General features: G+C 44.9%; 1 protein-coding gene across 1 annotated transcript in view; it reads left to right on the forward strand.

Annotated features, from left to right (window-relative positions):
* The window catches only part of LOC135055245 (breast cancer anti-estrogen resistance protein 3 homolog), a 39,566-nt gene that overhangs the window by 17,160 nt on the left and 3,745 nt on the right, over positions 1-18,661 (forward strand). The window contains exons 2-6 of the mRNA XM_063959060.1: positions 6,587-6,701; positions 9,545-9,921; positions 11,253-11,347; positions 11,515-12,347; positions 12,529-12,644. Coding sequence (XP_063815130.1) covers positions 6,587-6,701; positions 9,545-9,921; positions 11,253-11,347; positions 11,515-12,347; positions 12,529-12,644 — 1,536 coding nt within the window. The remainder of the gene's footprint in view (positions 1-6,586; positions 6,702-9,544; positions 9,922-11,252; positions 11,348-11,514; positions 12,348-12,528; positions 12,645-18,661) is intronic.

The following is an 18,661-nucleotide window of genomic DNA, read 5'->3' on the forward strand; positions in this document are numbered from 1 at the left end:
AGGAGCAATTATTCTAATAGCTCCAGCTTGGCCAAGAAGGCATTGGTACACAGATCTGTTGAGAATGTCCGTGGAAGCACCGATACTGCTCCTTCAACGTCCAGATCTGTTAATGCAGGGTCCTTGTTATCACAGTCATCTGGATCGCCTATCTTTGACGGCGTGGCTGTTGAAACCTCTATCTTAGAGGCTAAAGGATTTTCGAAACAAGTAATCCAAACCATGCTTAGAGCAAGAAAGCCTTCTTCAGCCCGTGTGTATCATAGAATATGGCAAGCCTATATTCACTGGTGTACTGGAAAAAATTACAATCCGAGATCTTTTAAAGTAGCTAGGATTTTGGATTTCATTCAGGCAGGATTGGATAAAGGGTTGAAAGTTGCTTCCTTGAGGGTGCAAGTCTCGGCGTTGACTGTATGGTTTCAGCAGAAGATTGCTGATTTACAGGATGTACGTACGTTTTTCCAAGGAGTAGTACATATTCAACCTCCATTTGTTCTTCCTGCAGCTCCCTGGGATTTGAATTTCGTTCTTAAATTTCTCCAGGGTCCTTTGTTTGAGCCACTTGAGAGAGCAGATCTTAAGTGGTTAACGGTTAAAGTTCTTTTTTTACTGGCAATGGCGTCAGCCAGAAGAGTGTCAGATTTAGGAGCATTATCATGTAAGTCTCCTTTCCTAAGTTTTTTCCAGACAGAGCAGTTCTTAGAACGAGATCTAGCTATCTTCCAAAGGTGGTTTCAAAGTTTCACCTGAATGAAGAGATTGTAGTCCCAGCTTTTCAGGTATCGGGACTATCTGCGGGAGAAGCGTCGCTGGACGTGGTCCGTGCTTTAAGAATCTACATAGATCGTACTAGTGCCATCAGGAAAACAGATTCTCTCTTCATCCTCTACGGATTCCATAGAAGAGGATGGCCTGCTAGTAAACAGACGCTGGCGAGATGGCTCCGAATGGTAATATCAGAAGCTTATTCTCATGCAGATCTCCCTACTCCAGCTAATGTCTCTGCTCACTCTACACGTAAGGTAGGTCCTTCATGGGCTGCACAACAGGGTGCTTCAGCAGAACAGATTTGTAAGGCAGCCACATGGTCTTCCATAAACACATTTATCAGACATTATGCCTTGGATACTTTTGCCTCTCATGACGCAGACTTCGGGCGAAAGGTCCTCCTGTGCAATCAGGAGCGTCCCCACCACTAAAATGGCTTTGGGAATCCCAATGTTATCCTGTGGATAATCCTGTGGACCCAGCCAGAGAAATATACGTTATGGTAAGAACTTACCGTTGATAACGTGATTTCTCTTATGTCCACAGGGATCCCACCCTGACGCATCTGATTTGAGGATCTAGACCATCACTAAACCTCTTCCGTCTTGTATGGAAGGGTGTGCATGTGTGTTCTTATCGCCTGTACAGGTCTCTACCTAATGTTCCTGCCTAAAATCGCTGTGGAAAGAACTGATCTGACTGAGTCAGTGGGCGGGACTATATAGTGGAGGCCCCAATGCATCCTGGGAGGCCAGAAAGCTTGTGACCGTGTTGGTGCTATTTTCGCTGTCGCTCGACAATATCCCAATGTTATCCTGTGGATACCTGTGGACATAAGAGAAATCACGTTATCAACGGTAAGTTCTTACCATAACATATATTTTTAGCATACTCCCTGAAAACGGCCAGTTTCTGCCCAGAAACACCCACTTCCTGTCAATCACACTACGATCAGCAGAGCTACTGAAAAGCTTTGTTCGCCCGTGAGTAAAATAGCATAGTTTTGTGTAAAATTGCTTAGCGCTTGCGCCCTGCTGTGCATACGCATGCGCAGAACTGCTGGATTTTAGCCTATTAGCAATTCTGCTAAAAATAGCAGCGAGCGAACAACTCGGAATGACCACCATGGTGTGCTCTTCAAGCAGAAGGGAATGAGATGGGTGGTGGCCCAACACGTCACAGGCACTGGTTTTGCACCATAACATTATTGTCCTGTGCTTGACTGGGGTGTAGTACGGTATGCCGGCGCTCGGGCTCCCGGCGACCAGCATACCGGCGCCGGGAGCCCGACCGCCGGCATACAGACAGTGTGGCGAGCGCAAAGGAGCCCCTTGCGGGCTCGCTGCGGGCACGGTGGCGCGCTACGCGCGCCACACTATTTTATTCTCCCTCCAGGGGGGTCGTGGACCCCCACGAGGGAGAATAGTTGTCGGTATGCCGGGTGTCGGGATTCCGGCGCCGGGATTCCGACATTCGGCATACAGAAGACCACCTTAACTATACACTCAGCATCCTGCAGGTGACTTAACGGTTCTGGAAACTGCCATCATAAAAGGGACATGCACTCAATTTGTGAGTTTACAGATACCCAGAAAATGCAGATGGATGGCAGTCTATTGACATTATAGAACCATCTTCCCCATTCAAACTTTCATATTTTCTTTCTAAAATCCTCATTTAGCCTATGTATGTCAGTGAGTGAGAGGACATTGTCTCTGTCTTTATTATTACAATGAGCCACTTTTGTGCACTTAAAGCTTTTCATTATACAGAGAATGCCAAAGTAAAACTGGAGGAAGCAAAATACATCCAACTAAAAGTATAGGACAAGACACTGTGTACACTGTGTCTGAGCAGGTGGACAAACCAGCTTCTGTTACAGAGAGAAACATGTTGTACACCCACCCATAACACCTGCTAAACTTCAGACAGTGAAAAAGCACGTCTTGTACAAGCTGAATAAGTCTTTTTGTGCATGTTAGGGAGACAGACAGATAGTGGCAGGAATTATTTGCAGGAATGGAGTTCTCACAGGGATTGCCTATGTATGTTTGTCTAATTGTTATGCTCAGTTATAGATATGAAGATTTGTTAATGAAACTGGTCCCCAACAACTGAGGTTTATTTACTATCACAAAATGCACCAAAATAACAGCACTTAGGAACTAATTCAGCATGAGTTGTAGTTTCAGCACAAATAGAACTCACTTCATTAGCATGCGGGGGGACACCCAGCACAGGGCAACGCCGCCCCGCATACCAGGTCCTGCATGTTTAGGGTTACGAAGGCAGACAGCAGTCCGCCATGTTTCGGGTTGCAGCGGCTGTGTGTGATGTCACACAGCCCGCGTGGCCCGCCCCACAAACGGTCTGGGCACGCCTCCATTGTCTGGACCGTGCCCCTCGCACGGTGCGTCAACGCCTACAAAAAGCTGCGACAACCCCCCTTTCCCATGCTGGGACTAACACTGCGAATGCATGAGTTTAAGTCCTCACACATGCACAGTAGTGCTAAAATTAGCAAATAGCGATTTTAGCACTTCAGCGATCCATGCTGAATTAGGCCTTTAATCAGCAATAAGCTTGTATCTGTCTAGTGAAAGTTACCTATGGTAGAATATATTAGAAGCAATAATGATGACATCAGAACCTAGGGCAATACAGTAAGGTTCCCCCATTCCTTTTCCATTCAGTGTTCTCACTGTTTAATGCACTTATTGGATTATGAGTTTGGCTGAGTATATGGTGAAGTCGCTGGTGGATATGGAGGAGTGTCTTGTGGCAAGGAGGCACTCAGGCCCCCTGACCGGCTGATTTGATTCTAATTTAAAACACAAATCATTTTCTGCCTTCTTCTCATGTGCAACTACGCATGTGCAACCACAGTAGCATACTGTTTGGTGGAAGAACCTGGTTATTCACCAATAATTTTGCAGTAGAAGGTGGGTTCTGCTACATAACATATCACCCCCACCACTCTTTGTGAAACCTTGGGCAACGGAGGGGGCGTTGCTAGCCGTTGAAGAGTGAGGACATGCCAATGAAGGGCTCTGGCTTCCCCACATCCTAAATTTGTTTTAAACCTGGTCCCTGGGACCCCGGAGACTATCTGTGCATCTCCTCTGACTCCCAGAGGGCTTGCCATAGGCGGAGTTTAGTTTTGCAGAGCCGAGGGATAGTCTAGTCTATCCCTGCAGGTTGAGGCCTAGTCGGGGGCGGCAGCCGGGGCCTCAGTTTACCTCAGCGGCCGGGTCCCGAGCTCCGGAGCATGCGGCCGCGAAGCGTGCTTCAGCGGGATCCCGACTCCTTCTCTAACCACTCACCGGGTTCAGCATCATCGCCCTGCTAGGGCTTATCCTGGACCCAGGGGAAGACAGTCAGGGGTGGAGAAAGTCAGCAGCCAGGTGGCCAGGAGAGGTTCTGGTCACTGGATGGACCGTGACCAGTGCCTCTCTTCCTCTCTGTTTAGGCATTTTCCTTGCTGGGGGAGCATTATACTGGGGTGAATTCTCACTTTCCATGTATGCTGTACTTATGCCCTGGAAGACAGGCTACTATGTATGTGACCCCTTGTGCCTATATTTTATTGCTCACACCTTGGCTCAGGCTCCATGTGCTAGGCCTGTACAGTGGCTTGTATGCTAGCTTGTATCCATTCAAGCACTGATTTCCGATACACAACCCCCATCTTGTGGTCAAGGGGCTCATTTATATGCACTTTTCTAAACCGTGTGATCTGTTTATAAAGCAAAATAATCTATTGGTCCAGTGAGCGCACGGCCACCCCAGAACTGGCTGGTGAAGGTGGACGACATATCCTGGCTGTAATACTACCCATTAACACCACCATCACTCTCTCTATGTGTGAGTTTTGATGTAATCTCCGAGCACGGAACTGTACCTGTAATTCTCTAAGTTATCCCAGACTGTTGTGACCAGTATATCGGTATTTTGCCTTCCAGTAAAAATTGTCATGCTGCCAAAACATCAGAAAGACCCACCTGGGGTCCCGCCTGTGAGCTTTTTCAAACAGTCCCCTTTTTCCCAAGGGATCAAGGGCAAACCCTCCACGGACAAAAACCATAAACCACTCTCTGCTCTCAGCAACCCCTTCAAGCCCTCCACTTCGAATACACCTGTTCAAACTGATATGGGCAACAACGCACCGTTAACGGTTGGCTCTATGAAACAACTTCTAACCTTGTTTAAGTTGGATATATCACAGGAATTTACATTGGCCTTACAAACATGTCAACAATCTGTAGACGTAATAGGCCAGCATACAGACCACTTAGAAAATAAGCTGGAAGAAGTTGTCAAATCGCATAATGAACTTATTTCCCTTCATGAGGACCTTCAAGTGGAAGTCACGGCTCTGCGCAGTAAAGTAAGAGATTTGGAGAACAGATCGCGTCGGAACAATGTTAAAGTCCGAGTTATCCCAGAGACTGTCTCTAATTCCGACATGATATGTCACGGATCTTTTATCAAATTGCTACCTACTGTTACTATTGCAGACTTTTTACTGGACCGTATTCATCGGCTACCTAAGGCAAGAAACCTTGGTAAGACTGCAGGCTGTATATTACACTGTGAGTTCGGTGTAAACACCGGACCTTGTCCCTTTCAGGACTCTATTTTTATGTATACTACCAGTTCTCCCCCTTACTAACACACCTGTGCCAGTTCCCTGCGTATCTGGAGTGTCCCTGGAGGAGCTGTGTGCCGTGCTGCTGCTGGAAGCAGAGGAAGGCGCCAGGAAGCCGCTGGTCCCGCTCTGAGTTAGCTCCGCCCCCTGTAATAGAGCCAGAGCTATGCATCTTTTTTATACTGGCAAATGTCTTCTGTGGTGGCAAACGTAGTAAAATTACCTGTTTGCACCAAACCGCTGGCCAGTATACCCAGGGGTCCATGGCCCCCCACGCCCCCTGGGAGGGTCCGTATGCCGCCTCTGCGAAAGCGTTGCACCAAGAACCGTGGGACCACTCTAGCGGGGCCCCCGGTGTTTACTCACCACCCTTCTCACCTTCAGTCTCATGTTAGGGGTGTGCTGCATGCTGCGATTGTGTGCGCTAAGGCGCTGTGCCCGTGGTACAACAACCCTGCAGTGGGGAAGTGGCTCTGACACCTTACAGGGGCCGGTGACCGCCCCCCCCCCCCCCCTAACTCCCACGGTGCAGGTATGCTGTTGCCCAAACAGCATACCGGGGGGGAAAAACTTTGAAAAGAAACTGAAGAAAAATCCTCTGGAGCTCCAGAATGTGCATCCTCTCCTGAGGGCACATTTTTCTAAACTGGCTGTAAGAGGGGGCATAGAGGGGAGGAGCCAGCACACCCAGCTGAAGAAATGTAAAGTGCACTGGCTCCTTTGGACCCCATCTATAACCCATCTTACTACGTGACCCCAGTATCCCTTATGGATGCTAGAGAAATTAATATTTTATGTATACATGATTGTTTTGGTTTCCATTTACATGGTGTTAGTCCACAAGTGCCCCTCACAGACCAGGGTGTAGGGATACCCATTATGCATTCACTAACAGGAAATCTGTATAATATCTATGTTATTTATAAGCAAATTGATGCTCTACACATGTTTTGGAACTACTATTCCCATCATGGCATGCCTATATCATAATTTAGAGAATAAGGGACTTTCTAAAATAAAGGGTCTTAACCAAAATCTTGTTTTATAAGACAGTGGGTTCACCATATGCTATACTTAAGTGCAAAATTGTACAGTCCAATGATGTGATGTTACCTGCTCATGAACGTGCTAGGATATACTCTTTACTGATAAGATGTTGTCCATCAGTGTACAGATGCCGTCTCCAACTGAAACCTTGAAGAAGGAGCTGGAGGAAGAGTTGAAGTTAAGTAGTGAAGACCTTCGCAGCCATGCTTGGTACCATGGACCCCTATCTCGGCAGGCAAGTAAATGTCACAACATTTCTGGGAACTGCCACATGCGAAGAGTCAACCCAGCTGGTGTGACTCTTCGCATGCTAGCATGTCCTGCCACAGTTTTAGCATACTCTAACAGCAAAACTGTGGCAGGGCATGCTGGGCTATGTAGTTTTATAGCAGCTGGAGTGCCAGGTTGCCTACCCCGCCCATATAACATGTCTTCCTCTTCTGTTGGTCAGTCTTCATGGTTAACAATCATTTAACTATTGATAGTAGTATACTATTAGTATGAAGTCACTGGGAATGTAGGTATAGGGAGTACCTAATAAAACAACAGAAAAAAACAAAAGGGCCCATAAAGAATTACAATAAAATAGATATAAATGGTAGGATATCCAGTAGCAAAAAAGCACTAGTTGTCAAATTAATGTCTAAAACAAGAGACCACTTTTGAACAGCCTTTCATGACAGGAAATTAGACAAATGAATCCGTGCAGGACCAGAGTCATTATGGTTAAGCTTCCAACGGAATGTTACATTGAAAACATTATCTCTTCTCTTTAGAAGAATAAAAGTAGTAACCGATGACCTGGTGTGTCGGCAACACAGTATCGAATTCTGTACGGGCTTCGGGAGCCTGAGTTACTCAAAGTGCTGTAGGCAAAGCCGTTTGTCTCGTAATAGTAGTGCAGGGAGTCAGTCTTAGTCCTGATTATCCCGTCTGTATTAGAATGCACTGAGTAATTCTGCGGGCCGGCTGGTGACTATTTGAATAAAATAAATTAATTAATAAATAAAGAGTCACCAGCCGGCCGGCAGAATTACTCAGCGCATTCTAATACAGACTGGACAATCAGGAATAAGTGATTTATTCATCTAATTTCCTGTCACGAAAGACTGTTCAAAAGTGGTCTCTTGTTTTAGACATAAATTTGACATCAAGTCCTTTTTTTGCTACTGGATATCCTACCATTTATATCTATTTTATTATACTTTTTTTATGGGCCCTTTTTGTTTTTTTCTGTTTTACTATGCATTTGAAATTTGTTTTAAACAAGTTATGGGATTAAATATTGTGGTTATATATATTTTGCGCTGTTTTTTTCTTTTCCTTTTTTCCATATTTGAAACATTTGGTAATGAAGACATTATTAATATCTTGAAGACATTATTAATATCTTCAAATATGTAAAGGGTAATTACAAGGAGCTAGCAGCGGATTTGTTTATTAAAAGAACTCTATATAGGATGCGTGGGCGCTCGCTTAGGTTATAGGAGAGGAAATTCCGTACACAACATAGGAAAGGGTTCTTCACGGTAAGGGCAATAAAGATTTGGAACTCCCTGCCAGAGAGGGTAATAATGGCAGACTCTGTAAATGTATTTAAAAGCGGATTGGACAAATTCCTAACTGGTAAATGTATCCAGGGCTATAGCAATTAACATAGTGTCATTACATTATCGGGAGTGGTAAGAATCATGGTTTTCATCTGGTACTAAGCCATTACTTCAGCATACACATATAACATGAATAGATTAATGCAGAATACAGGTTGAACCCGATGGGCAGTGTGCCCTCTTTTCAACCTCACTGACTATGTAACTATAGTGGTCATTCTGAGTTGATCGCTAGCTGCATTCGTTCGCTGTGCAGCGATGAGGCAAAAAAAAGGCACTTCTGCGCATGCGTATGCGGCGCAATGCGCACGCGCGACGTACTATTACAATGAACTATGTAGTTTCACACAGGGTCTAGCCAAGCTTTTCAGTCGCACTGCTGGCCGCACAGTGATTGGCATGAAGTGGGAGTTTCTGGGTGGCAACTGATCGTTTTCAGGGAGTGTTTGGAAAAACGCAGGCATGCCAGGAAAAATGTAGGCGTGGCTGGGAGAACGCAGGGCGTATTTGTGACGTCAAAACAAGAACTGAACAGTCTGAAGTGATCGCAAGCGCTGAGTAGGTTTAGAGCTACTCTGAAACTGCACAAAAAAAACTTTGTAGCCGCTCTGCGATCCTAAGCTAAAATACACTCCCAGTGGGCGGCAGCATAGCGTTTGCACGGCTGCTAAAAACTGCTAGCGAGCGATCAACTCGGAATGACCACCTATGTAACTATGTAACAGCGACCCTCTTTCTGAAAGGAGCTGCAGCAGGGTTTTTTTAACCCATTAACAGAGGCGCCTGATTGTTTGGTTTTATATATTTTTTCTGTATAGGGAGTGCCTATTTGTGAAAAAGCAACAAGAACAATATTTTGTTTATCTGTGCTTATTGCAGCGATCAATATTTATTTCTGACACAATTTACTGAGGCAGCAGAGTGATTGTCAGCTACCTCAGAGATTGTGGCCAGAGCGGTAAGAGCTAAATGAACCCACTGCGAGGAAAAGGCTTAAAGGGGAAAGTGTATCAAACCTTCTAAAGAATGTAGAAGTGGGCAAGTATAGAAGTAGTCCATAGCAAGCAATCAACTTTTACCTATCATTTTATAGAATGTACTGGTATAAATGCTAGCTAGAAGCTCATTGGTTGCTATGGGCAACTTCTCCACTCTTGAAGGTTTAATGCATATCCCACATAAGTCTCATTATGTTCTTATGCATGCTTGGGCCAACAAGACCAGATTTGGCCTTTCAGTGCCACTAAAAAAAAAAAAAATGAAAACTGTTAAAAATAGATTTTTAAAACGAACAACATTTTTGAATATTGAAAAAAATGTTTTCAGATATATGCAGAAAATGTGAAAGTTAAATTAAAATATATAATAAAGGAGACAAATATATAGAGCTCTATATCCAACTTATTTCCTCCGCTTCTATGTTCAGACTCTTTTCTTGATTGTCTTTCATTGTTGCTGTCACCTACAGGAGGCTGAGAGTCTGTTGCAAATAGATGGCGACTTTCTAATCCGTGATTCCCTCTCCTCTGCGGGTGACTATGTGTTGAGCTGCAAGAGCTCCAACCAGGTCCTGCACTTTAAGATCATTGCTGTCACCTTGCGCCCAAAACGTGGCATTTCGCGGACACTCTACCAACTGGAGCGGGACCAGTTTGACAACATTCCGGCCCTTGTTCGCTCTTATGTTGGTGATAAGAAGACTGTATCAGAGTCCTCAGGGGCGGTTATTATGCGTCCGATTAACAGGACAGTTCCACTTAGTGTGGTGCAGGAAATACATAACTCACAAAGAGGGAACAAGGAGAATAGGAGGAGCCTCCACTTGCTTGACAGCAGTTTGCTCAGGTACCAATTCAGCTTACCTGTTTCCTCCTAAATTCACATGCATCTCACACCTGAACCTCCAGCTTCAATAACTAAATGTCATTTACAGAGCTACAAAAACACGGATTTGCAATGTAAATGATGTTTTGTGACGGTACACAATACACACATTTTGCACTAATACTGTATGTTCATTTTTAGATAGGTGTACAAGTTAGTGCATCAAGATGACAGTGTCTGTAGGTGGTGCAAAAAAGTCTGCATCTTACAATTTGAGGAGCTTGAGGGCTACATATTAATGGGCAGATTTATCAATGACTGATATTCTTGATATCACTCATTCCAAATGAAAAATGGTGCTTCAACCAATCAGCTCTTAACTGTCATGTGTTTGAAAAATGACGTTTAGTAGCTGATCATTCGTTACAAGTGATAACAAGAATATCACTCGTTGATAAATCTACCCCTATATATACTAACACCCAACTAAATGACAGGTTCAGTTATACAAACAATTTACTGTGTCCCTCATCATTATACTCTCCCAACAATCATGTTACAAAATATCTCTTTCACGGTGTCCTATACCCACAATACACACAATGTTTATTATACAAAATGTATCTCTCACCCATGATGTGTGTCTCTCACTCACAATACGCCTCTCTGACATCCTCTCCCACATTGCCCCTCTCAGTGTCCTTTATCCACAATGTGTCTCTCAAGTGTCTCTCACCAATAATGTGTCTCTTGCACTCGCAATACACAATACACATCTCTCTCTCTCTCTCTCTCTCTCTCTCTCTCTCTCGGGTAAATTTACGAAAAGCTTCTAAAGTGAAATCAAGTGATGTTGCCCATAGTAACCAATAAGATTCTCTCTATCATTTCCTAGGATGCAATAAGGAAACGTCTTTTCACTTTTAGAAGCTTTAGTAAATTACCACTCAGTCTTCCTCGCCACTATTGGCCCTCTAAGTGTTCTTCACCCACAATGTATCTCTCACCCACGTTGATTGAGTCCTTCACCCACAATGCATCTGTCTCAGTGTCCTTTACGCATGATTTACCTTCCTCATTTGCAATTCGCCTCTCACACTATGTTCCTCATGCACAAAACCCCTCTTACACAATATTGCTCATGTTCAATATATGTCACTCATATTGCCCTCCACCCACAAGTCACCTGTTTAACAGTGCTGACCACCCAAAATACATCTGTCCAATAGTGTCCCTCACATATCAGTCTCACAAAGTTGAGAATATCTCTTGCATGGTGATTGACACCCCCTAAACATGTTCCTGGTAATTATGCACCATGTGTTTGACTGTAATACATCTTTATTCACCAGGACCAAAGACATGTTTGGGAGTCAACCTGGAAATTTGGATGTCCTCAAGGAAATTCCCCTGCAGAGTGCTCAGTCTGACAGCAACCTACTGACAGGTAGGTTGGGATAAAGAGAAAGGAATCAACATGTGTAATGCTAGTTTTTAACGAGCTTTGATAATTCATTCTTCATCTAATCTATTTTACCTTTTGTTCTTGGACCTGTTCTCCTCTCTACTTGTCACTCAATAATCTAATATACTGTCACTCAATTGTTTATGCAGCTTTTACAGCAGAATCTCCCGCTGCTTCAGTGGACACAGCATCCATTCCTCTATCACCTATTTTCCGCACGGGGAGTGACCCAGTCCTCAGAGCCAAAATGCAACCAACTTTCCCTTTGGATTATGATGGGAACAATGCTTTGAGGGGATCAGACAGCCAACTGCACACCAAAGCACCACCAAAGCCCATAAGGGCCCCATCATTGTTGCTTCCAGAGCCTCCTGATGAGACAAACACATATTGTGAGTTGATCCCACGTGCCCCTGATACCAGTAGGAGAAATGTGGACACAGTGAAAGTAGAGGAAAGGTGGAGGAACCGTGCTCGTGCCACTGAAACCACTTTTGGCTTTTTGGACTCGAAAAAGTCCACAGATGTGATTTATTCTGGAGTGAGCCACCCTGCACTGGCCCACTTAGTGGCCGACAATTCTAAAAGTGTATACTCTGACATGAACAAAACTAAATATGTCTATGCTGACATGGAAAAACCTAAAACAGTTACTTCTGAAGTAAAAAAACCTAAGCTGATCCATACCAAGATGAACAGGTCTATTGTTGCACAATCTGTATTGGACAATCCTCCAGTAGAAAATTCTAATGTGACACTTTCTAAGGCTGATCATTCAACATTGAAGAGTGTGGAAGAGGATGACTTTGTAAGACCACAAATACAGACCACAACATCTTTCCAACCAAAAATCTTTCAGTCAGTCCTGCTCTCTCCGGAAAACAAACCTCTAGAATCCAATGCATTGCGCAAGCTGAAAGAGATTGTCAGCCAAAGAGACTGCAGAGAAAGCGCCCTGCATATTCTACGAGAAGACTGCTATGTATGTAAAGTCCATGCCTCTTTGTTAACTTTTTTTTATATAATGTCCTTCTATTTATCCCCAACAAGTCTCTCTCCACTATATATATATATATATATATATATATATATATATATATATATATATATATATATATATATATATATTCCTAATTTTACTTTCTCTTATATCTCACTCATAGGTGATTCGTATATGTGGGGTTACCAAGGAGCAACAGACGACTATGGGTGTACAGTCGGGACTGGAGCTACTGACCTTGCCATATGGACAGCAATTAAGACGCGACCTCTTAGAGAGGTTGGTAACTGGGCAGATCTATGTGCATAAAATAGATTTTCCTAGTTCTTCCTATCTAGGAAGGATTTAGATGGAAAGAAGATCTTAGTGGAAAGAAGAGACTTTGGCTGGGCAGACCACACTGTGGAAAGTGTTTAAAGTCAGTAAGTGTTCATGTAGAAACAGAGTGTTGTTAAGCCAAACCCACATAATTTAATGATCACCTCTCCCTCAGCTGCTAACACAATGTCTGGGTACTTATATTTAAGGAAGGAGACACTCTGTGGCTGACAGGGTATGGGGTGACTTTTAAATCCAAAATAATTTGTTAGTTCTCAATAGCATTCGTACCTTTAACTTAATGCCACATTTCTAGAATTCAAAATAGCAATTTATTTTCTCATACGTCCTAGAGGATGCTGGGGACGACATCAAGACCATGGGGTATAGACGGGATCCGCAGGAGACATGGGCACTCTAAAGACTTTTCATTGGGTGTGAACTGGCTCCTCCCTCTATGCCCCTCCTCCAGACCTCCGTTTTAGAAATGTGCCCAGGTCGACTTGATGCACTCTGAGGAGCTCTACTGAGTTTCTCTGAAAAGACTTATGTTAGGTTTTTTATTTTCAGGGAGAACTGCTGCCAACAGACTCCCTGCTTCGTGGGACTGAGGGGGCAGAAGTAGGAACCAACTTCCTAAAGAGTTTCATGGCTCTGCTTCTGGCTGACAGGACACCATTAGCTCCTGAAGGGAACTGAACGCTAGCCGTGCCTAGATGTTCACTCCCACAGCATGCCGTCACCCCCCTCACAGAGCCAGAAGTCAGAAGACAGGTGAGTGTTAGAAGACAGATCTTCAATCAAGAAAGTGACGGCTAAAGGTACCGCGCGGCTGGCAGGAGCGCAGCACGCCATGTTGCCCACACATACACAGGCACTGCAGGGTGCAGGGCTCGGGGGGGGGGGGGATTTGGGGGCGCGCGCCCTGGGCAGCATGAAACCTATGGAAACTGGCATAAATAAGGGGCATAAGTTGCTGAGCCACAGTCCTACCCCCGCCAGTATAAAAATTACCTCATAAAAGCTGCGGAGAAACACACCATTGAAGAGTGGAGCTTCCTCCTCAGTCAGCCAGCACACTGCTCAGCGCCATTTTCCCTCTCTCCTCAGCCTGCAGAGACAACACTGGTCCTCCTCCACTACTGAACAAGTATCATGGTGCAAAACAGGGGGGGGGGAAGCACAGTGAATTTGGTGCTATATAATTGTGTGATTAACATTATAAAAGCGCTGAATGTCAGTGGGCATTTTGTGTTCACAGATATTGTGTTACTGGCGCTGGGTTGTGAACTGGCAAAATCCTATCTGTGTCCCTCTGACAGATTTTACTGTGGGTCTGTCCCCTATAAATCCTGGAGTGTCTGTGGTGTGGTTCTGCACGTGTGTGACATGTCTGTGGCAGGGAACTCTGTGGTGACATGTTAGGGACACAGAGGTGTAATATGACACCAAGAGCCTGACTGGGTGAAAGGTTATATGATAGTGTGAATCATATCAGTAAGAGGTTGGACTGAATCTCGTACAGAAAATGAAAATAATCTGTTGAAGATGTGATTTTTAATAGTTCTGCCTTTCATCCACAGGGACCTTTCTGGGTCACATACAAATTTGCACAAGTAGTACAAACTGATACCGAAACGGACTCTGATTCCTGTGTCGACACTAGTGATTCCAGGGGAATAGGTCCTAAGTTAGCAAAAAAGCATTCAAAACATGTTTTAGCTATAAAGGAGGTGTTAGAAGTTACGAAGCCCCCTCTTTTACCACAAGGAGAGGGTTTACTTTAGTAAGGAAGTAATGTAATTTTCCCTCCACCTCAGGTCTGAATTAACCTGAAAAGAAATTTCTGATTCTCAAAAGGATATCAGGCAGCTTACCTTTTTCCAAAAAAGGTGGGAGTCACCCCGCATTTTAGACAGGGCCCTGTCATAAAAGAGAAAAGGTGTTTCTCCCTGCGCCTGGAATGGCTTCACTTAAGGAGCTGACAGACCGCAAGTGAGTGAGGTGATTTATTGATGTGGCCAATGGGACACTACTCAGGCCTACCATTGTCTGTGAGTGGGTGAGTAATGCTATTGAAAAGTGGTCAGAAAACTTGTCATTAGACATTGACACAATAGATGGAGACGAGATAATCCTAACGTTAGGTCATATCAAAGACGCTGCTGCGTACGTACTAGAATCCATGAAATATATTTCTTTCTTTCATTCTTGCCTTATGCTCCTACACCGGCGAAAAAGACACATCGCTCTCGCATACAGTCCTTTCAGGCCAAAAAATACAAAAAGGCCAAAGGTCTCCCCTTTTTTGCAGGTAGAGGAAGGGGAAAAGGAAAGAAATCGCCAGCGTCTCCTGGATCACAGGAGCAGAAGTCCACCACTGCTTCTGCCAAATCTGCAGCATAACGTTGGGGCTCCCTTGCGGGAGTCCGCTCAGGTGGGAGCACGTCTGAAACTTTTCAGCCAAATCTGGATTCAATCTGGCCTGGACCAATGGGTCTTACAAATAGTGTCCCATGGGTACAAACTAGAGTTTCAAGACGTCCCCCCCATGCCGATTTTTCAAATCGACCTTGCCAGCTTCTCTTTTGGGAAGAGAGGCAGTAACAACGGCAATTAATTATGTCAGGATCAGGTCATTGTCCTGGTACCCTTGGCACAGTAAGGAGAAGGTTTTTTATTCAAGCCTCTTCGTAGTTCCGAAGCCGGACGGCTCGTCAGACCAATTTTAAACCTGAAAAATCTGAATCTCTACCTGAAAAGGATCAAGTTCATGATGGAATCCCTGAGGGTAGTGATTTCCAGTCTGGAAGAGGGGGACTTCATGGTGTCAGTAGACATAAAAGATGCTTACTTGAATGTTCCCATTTATCCTCCTCACCAAGCTTATCTGAGATTCGCAGTACAGGATTGCCATTACCAGTTTGAGACGTTGCCGTTCGGACTCTCCACGGCACCGAGGGTATTCACCAAGGTGATGGCGGAGATGATGGTCCTCCTTCGTTAAAAAGGAGTCAATATAATTCCTTATCTGGACGATCTCCTGATAAAAGCGAGATCCAGGGAACAGTTGGTGCAGAACATCGCACTCTCCCTGTCAATACTCCAACAACACGGTTGGATCATGAATTTTCCAAAGTCGCAGTTGGAACCGACGACAAGATTGTCCTTTTTAGGGATGATTCTGGACACAGAAGTACGGAGAATATTTCTTCCAGTGGAAAAGGCTCTGGAAATCCAGAAAATGGTCAAACAAATATTGAAACCAACAAGCGTGTCGATCCATCAATGCATTCGGTTGTTGGGGAAAATGGTAGCGGCCTACGAGGCCATACAATTTGGCCGATTTCATGCCAGAGTATTCCAGTGGGACCTGTTGGACAAGTGGTCTGGATCCCACCTACACATACACCGGAAACTACTGTCCCCCAAAGCCAGGATTCGCTCCTGTGGTGGCTACACAGTTCTCACCTACTAGAGGGACGCAGGTTTGGGATTCACAACTGGGTCCTAATAACCACGGATGCAAGTCTCCGAGGCTGGAGAGCTGTCACACAAGGGGAAAGCTTCCAAGGAAAATGGTCAAGTCAGGAAGCCTGCCTTCACATAAACGTTCTGGAATTGAGAGCCATTTACAACGGCCTTCTACAAGCGGTACATCTTCTTCAAGATTCCGTGCAGATCCAGTCGGACAATGTAACAGCAGTCGCATACATAAACAGGCAAGGCGGAACGAAAAGCAGAGCGGCAATGGCAGAGGTGACAAGGATTCTCCTCTGGGCAGAAAGACATGTTAGAGCTCTGTCAGCAATTGTCATTTCGGGAGTGGACAACTGGGAAGAAGACTTCCTCAGCAGACACGATCTCCATCCAGGAGAGTGGGGCCTCCACCAAGAAGTCTTCGCAGAGGTGACAAGTCTTTGGGGAGTTCCTCAAGTAGACATGATGGCATCCCATCTAAACAAGAAGCTTCAGAGATATTGTTCCAGGTCGAGAGACCCTCAAGCAATAGCAGTGGATACACTGGTGACCCAGTGGGTGTTTCGGTCGGTATATGTTTTCCCTCCACTTCCACTGATTCCAAAAGTTCTCAAAATAATAAGAAGAACAAGAGTTTGCGCAATCTTCATTGCCCCAGACTGGCCAAGGAGGGCTTGGTATCCAGATCTTCAGGAGTTGCTCATAGAAGATCCTCGGCCTCTTCCTCCTCGAGAGGACCTACTACAGCAGGGGTCGTTTGTGTATCAAGACTTACCGTGGCTACATTTAACGGCATGGCTGTTGAGCGTCGGATCCTAGTCCGAAAGGATATTCTGAAGGAAGTCATCCCCACTCTTATTCAGGCCAGGAAAGGAGTAACGTCTAAACATTACCACCGTATTGGGAGAAAATGTGTCTTGGTGTGAATCCAAGAAGGCTCCTACGGAAGAGTTTGAGTTGGGACGTTTTCTCCATTTTCTGCAGGCTGGTGTGGATGCGGGCCTTAGATTGGGGTCAATCAAGGTCCAGATTTCGGACTTATCAGTTTTCTTTCAAAAATAATTGGCCTCCTTTCCAGAGGTTCAAACGTTCGTGAAAGGGGTTCTACACATCCAGCCTCCATTTGTGCCTCCAGTGGCACCATGGGACCTTAATGTGGTGTTGCAGATCCTTCAATCGGGTTGGTTTGAGCCTCTACAAGAAATAGAGTTGAAGTTTCTCACTTGGAAAGTGGTGATGCTTTTGGCGTTGGCATCCACAAGGCGGGTGTCTGAGTTGGGGGCCTTGTCTCACAAGAGCCCTTATCTGATTTTCCATGAAGATAGGGCAGAGTTGCGAACTCGCCAACATTTTCTTCCAAAGGTGGTTTCTGCTTTTCACATAAACCAACCTATTGTGGTGCCAGTAGTTACTGACACATTTACTGATTCAAAGTCTCTAGATGTGGTTAGAGCTTTGAAAATCTATGTTGCTAGAACAGCTCGTATACGGAAAACAGAGGCTCTGTTTGTCCTGTATGATCACAACAAGATTGGCTGTCCTGCTTCCAAGCAGACTATTGCATGTTGGATTAGAAATACGATTCAGCAAGCTCATACTACGGCTGGATTGCCGTTACCGACGTCTGTAAAGGCCCACTCCACTAGGAAGGTGGGCTCATCCTGGGCGGCTGCCCGGGGGGTCTCGGCATTACAACTTTGCCGAGCAGCTACTTGGTCAGGGTCAAACACATTTGCTAAGTTCTACAAGTTTGACACCTTCGCCGATGAGGACCTAAAGTTTGGTCAATCGGTGCTGCATGGTCATCCGCACTCTCCCGCCCGTACTGGAGCTTTGGTATAGACCCCATGGTCTTGATGTCATCCCCAGCATCCTCTAGGACGTATGAGAAAATAGGATTTTGATAACCTACCGGTAAATCCTTTTCTCCTAGTCCGTAGAGGATGCTGGGCGCCCGTCCCAGTGCGTACTTTACCTGCAGTTTCGTTATTACAGTTACACAAGTTGTATTACCTTGGTTTCAGCATGTTGCTGCAATTAGTTCATGCCTGTTGGCGTGTGTTATGTTGAATGCCATGTGTGCGGCATGGTTGAGGGTGTGAGTTGGTAGATATCTCACCACTAGTTAAGTAATTCCTTTCCTCGAAATGTCAGTCTCCCTGGGCACAGTTCCTACAACTGAGGTCTGGAGGAGGGGCATAGAGGGAGGAGCCAGTTCACACCCAATAAAAAGTCTTTAGAGTGCCCATGTCTCCTGCGGATCCCGTCTATACCCCATGGTCTTGATGTCGTCCCCAGCATCCTCTACGGACTAGGAGAAAAGGATTTACCGGTAGGTTATCAAAATCCTATTTTTTTTTTCTGAAAAGTGTAAGCATAGGTTTGTGAAAGAAAGGTGCAAGGCTAAAAGAAATGACAGATGGGTAATACGATAAAAAAATCATTAAGGGTTATGTGAAAGAAACTGGGGAACCCTACATGGGTTTCTGAAAAAGTGT

The sequence above is a fragment of the Pseudophryne corroboree genome, chromosome 3 (genome assembly GCF_028390025.1).
Source record: "Pseudophryne corroboree isolate aPseCor3 chromosome 3, aPseCor3.hap2, whole genome shotgun sequence".
Lineage (NCBI taxonomy): Eukaryota > Metazoa > Chordata > Amphibia > Anura > Myobatrachidae > Pseudophryne > Pseudophryne corroboree.